Raw genomic sequence first — 5,000 nt, forward strand, 5'->3', positions numbered from 1 at the left:
TGAGATAGAGAATATATATAAATGCCACATTATGGATTGATTCTTTTAAATGGCAAGTCTCCAAATTCATGATCAGAACAATGGCTTCCAATTTTTATAACAATAATCAATAAATTTTATTTTGTTTTTTTAAATCTGAACAGACTCGCCCTCAGTATAACTTCAACTATGCCGTCAACGATGCCTTTGGTAACGATTTCGGCCACCAAGAGGGGCGCGATGGATACAACACTCAAGGATCCTACTACGTGCAGCTTCCCGACGGTCGTCTTCAGAGGGTCACTTACACTGTCAACGGCGACCAAGGATACGTGGCTCAGGTGACGTACGAGGGAGTGGCTCAGTACCCTGCCTTCCAGCCGTCTGCCTCCTATTCGCCTGCACCTTCTTATGGTTAGGGTTTGCAAGCCGCGGGACATGTGTCGGATGTTAATATATATACATATATGTTTCTATTTTGTAATATTAGCCTGACAAAAATAAAACAAATTCACACATACTCATCTACAAGTTTTGCAAAAGCTTCCTATATAAAACAAACAAAACATCTGGTTTAAAAGAAGTATACGTATTACATATATCTTACCATGATTGCCCTGATGATCAATCGTTGATTAAACCTGTAAAAGGCGTGTGCCATTGTTTGCATGTCTATGTGTACGTATAACGTACTAGTAAAATGCAAAATAATAACAGTAATAATAATATTAATGCGAGAGCAACAATACTGTCGAAAATATCAAATGAAACGACGGGCAGAATAATTGCAAATGTTAATTATGGAGACCATATTATGGTCAAATGGTATAAAAGTTAGTAGTGGAAGAAAGAGATCTTGAATTAAAATTTATCATTATTGATTATACATTTGAGTGGCGTTAGCCTATCTTAACTTTGAAAACAAAATTTAGCAAATACAGGTCTTTTGGATCTCAACTACACGCTACTGCTGTGTAAGTACAGTGCGCTAACCGATTGCCTCTCACTAGGTCACGTCGGTGACAATATGATATAACAATGTCTAAGATATTTTACGTGTTACTTTTAAAAATAAAGTTGGGGTTTCATCTCTGCTGCCGTGGATCTGAATTCAAGGTCACTTTTTCATACGAATGTAATGTGCTTTTAATATGAATGAAAACATCCTTTCCAAATGGATAGACAAACTGACATGTGAAGCTTAGAGTGAGTTGTAATACAGGTTCCAGACGAGGCCACTATTTCTAGGGAAGTAGTTAGGATAACGACCACCAGTAACGCTAATATATATATATATATATATATATATATATATATATATATATATGCATATGTGTATGTATATGTATATACTCGTTTTATATATATTATGTATATATATACATATATATATATATATATATATATATATATATATATACATATATATATATATATATATATATATATATATATATATATATATATATACTGTATACATATATAATTACATGTAAATGTGTGTGTGTATATATATATATATATATATATATATATATATATATATGTGTGTGTGTGTGTGTGTGTGTGTGTGTGTGTGTAGAGGAATTGCAGCCACAATAAGAAATTAAATGAATCGAAACGCTACAAATTAATTATTATTTCGGTTATTTATTCGTCTGATGAAGAACTCTTGACGAGTTCAAGATGTTTCGATTCAATTTAATTTCTGATCTGGCTGTTTCTTTTTCTTATCTTTGTGTTTGTATTAATATATATATATATATATATATATATATATATATATATAAACATATAGATAGACAGATGGAATCATTCATGAATATAGTATTCCGACATATGTGTGTCGGAATAATATATATATATATATATATATATATATATATATATATATATATATATATATATATACACACACACACACACACATATATATATATATATATATATATATATATATATATATATATATATACATATATATATATATATATATACATATATATATATAATATATATATATATATATATATATATATATATATATATATACACACACATGTATATGTGTATATATTGAATGTAATCAATTACCAAATTTTTAAAAAGAAATCAAGACTCATCATCGTTGCCATATATACAACTACAATTGTAGCCAAACTATGAAAATACATCCTAGTCTTCTTGGAAAAAGAGGTATGGGGCGAAGCTAAATATCTGGGGGCTCGGAGAGGCACCCCTATATTTTTAGGTTCGATTGTAAAAACTATATATATAATGGTTGATTTCCATCGAAACAAATGTATTTTTAACCGGTGTAAAACATATGAGATCGATTAGAATTAATGAGAAATAATGTGCATATTTTGTTGTTTAACAATGTTATAATCTATATTAACAAGAGATTTATAAAATTTTAATCAGGCATCATTCACAGGCTCCCCTCCATTGACCATCCCCCTAACCAACACTAAAGACTAAAGCACCTTCATTTATGAATGGATGTAGCTCTCCACTGATGCTTTCTTACACTCGATGTATTGTCATGCATTTCATCATTCCCCTCATGCGCTAATTCACGAAGGTACCAAATGAAAAAAAAAAAAAAAAAAAAAAAAAAAAAACTTCCTGTGCGGTGTTCGACGCGTATATAAGTCATGACCATCACTGCAGGCAACAGCAGTCTCATCAGTGCAGTGGGAGTGACAGCATCATCAGTAGTGTGAATTCATTGGTCTCATTCCGAAACATGGCTCTTAAGGCAAGTTCACACCCACACGCACATATGTGTGTTTTTGTGTGCACGTTTACAAAGAGATAAGATGTACATAAATGGGGATTATTTATGCATGCATTTATTATATGTGTGTATGTATATATGTAGATATGTATGTCTATATTCATTTATTTACATACACACGAACATAATACATACATATTCAAATCAATATATATTTAAACGTGTGTGTATGTGATACATATACATATACATTCAAACACGTGTTCATTTGTAACTGATTATTTCATTACGAGTATTCATATACATACACGGCCTCACACGCACACTTCCACAGACATATATACATATATATATATATATATATATATATATATATATATATATATATATATATATATGCAGATTTCTGTACTTCTAGTGTGTATCCATATTTACACTGGAGAAAATTAGTGGAGTTTGTTCATTCCTTTCTCATATACCCGTGCCTCAAGTGTCTTGCAAACTTGCTTACATAATTTATGTCACATCTAACATCACCGTCACTCCTCTTTCTTTCCAGGTTATCGCCCTGGCTTCCTTGCTGGCAGCTGCAAGTGCAAAGCCAGGCCTTTCTCAGAGCTATCAGGCTCCAGGATCTTCCTTCGGTGGTTCTGCAGGAGCTGCCAGTTTCCTCCGACCTGCCACAAGACCTGCCGTCAACTTCGGAGGGGCTGCTTCTGGTGGAGCCTACAACCCACCGGTCTCTCCTATAGTAAGTTACCATGAAAACATAATAATGACAATGATGATAGGGATTTGATAATAGCAACAATAATAGTAATCGGAATAATAGATCTTATACATAAAAAGCATCTTTTACCATCTTTCACCAGGTAAATTTCTAGATTCATGTTCAGAACAATCCTTCTCTGATTTCCTTTTGTTGTTGCAAGTCATAATGCTTAAAATAATAATATTGATAGCCTTTAAACTGCTATAACTTCCCTAAACCCATACAGACTCGCCCTCAGTATAACTTCAACTATGCCGTCAACGATGCCTTTGGTAACGATTTCGGCCACCAAGAGGGGCGCGATGGATACAACACTCAGGGAACCTACTACGTGCAGCTTCCCGACGGTCGTCTGCAGAGGGTCACTTACACTGTCAACGGCGACCAAGGATACGTGGCTCAGGTGACGTACGAGGGAGTGGCTCAGTACCCTGCCTCCCAGCCGTCTGCCTCTTACTCGCCCGCACCCTCTTATGGTTAAGATCTGCAGGCCGAGTGACATAATGTGCCGGATGTTAATACACATATCCTTCTGTTCGTTATTTTCGATATTGAATGTCACCCTAAAATAGTAATAATAATTTTGAATGTATATATATCTAAAACATTTATTTAACCTCCTTTTACACAATATCCGGATAAAAAACAATCCGGTAAAAGAATATCGTATTACGTGTATCTTCCTATGTTGCCCCTAAATATATAATCGCTGATAACTCTGTAAAACTCGTATGTTTTTGTATGTCTATGTTTACGTATACAGTATTAGCAAAATGCGATATAGTACAACTAACAGTAATAATAATGTTAGTATAAGAGCAACAATAGTATAAAAAACATCAACTTAAAACGATACAAACAATTGTTACAACTGTTGACAATTAAAAAAAAAAAAAAAACTCATAGAAGAAAAAGTTGCTGATATAAGGCTAAAAATATTTCAGAAATTAAGATGACCACCATTCTTATATCAGAATGCTGTTGATCTTTTTGGATTTGGCAAATGCAGGTCTTGTGGGTCATACCTACACACAACTGGCGTGTAATTACAGTACGCCAAAAACTACTTCGATAGATTCACGACCTACTCCCTCAGCAACAAAACATTTCTGACAGTCACTGTTACGCATGCATATATAAGAAAGCATGCAAGCATAACGTGGCTCTATGCTATATTATCGGGCATCAAGAAGGTCAACGTCCGATGGCTACAACTAGACGTATGCACATACCTACATATATATACATATTTACACAAATATTTCTCTATATATGTATAGATGTAAATACATATACATATATATACGCATATAAATGCACGCGCACCCAAATATACATAAATATGTGTGTATATATGTATATATATACATATATATATATATATATATATATATATCTCTATATATGTATACATGTAAATACACACACACACATATATATATATATATATATATATATATATATATATATATATATATATACATGTATATATGTGTGTGTACACATGTG

The 5,000-nt window shown here is 32.8% G+C and overlaps 1 protein-coding gene and 1 long non-coding RNA gene across 2 annotated transcripts in view; both read left to right on the forward strand.

The window, feature by feature from the left end:
* LOC125026847 (pro-resilin-like) overlaps positions 1–1,015 on the forward strand; it is a 1,676-nt gene extending 661 nt beyond the window's left edge. The window contains exons 3-4 of the mRNA XM_047615444.1: positions 144–393; positions 990–1,015. Of these exons, the coding sequence (XP_047471400.1) occupies positions 144–393; positions 990–1,015 (276 nt within the window). The remainder of the gene's footprint in view (positions 1–143; positions 394–989) is intronic.
* A 2,269-nt stretch (positions 1,016–3,284) lies between these two features.
* Positions 3,285–4,089, forward strand: LOC125027492. The gene is made up of 2 exons (XR_007115025.1): positions 3,285–3,470; positions 3,718–4,089. It is a non-coding gene; the product is annotated as an uncharacterized LOC125027492 (long non-coding RNA).
* The last annotated feature ends 911 nt before the right edge of the window (positions 4,090–5,000 follow it).

Source organism: Penaeus chinensis, chromosome 7, assembly GCF_019202785.1.
Source record: "Penaeus chinensis breed Huanghai No. 1 chromosome 7, ASM1920278v2, whole genome shotgun sequence".
In the NCBI taxonomy this organism is placed as follows: domain Eukaryota; kingdom Metazoa; phylum Arthropoda; class Malacostraca; order Decapoda; family Penaeidae; genus Penaeus; species Penaeus chinensis.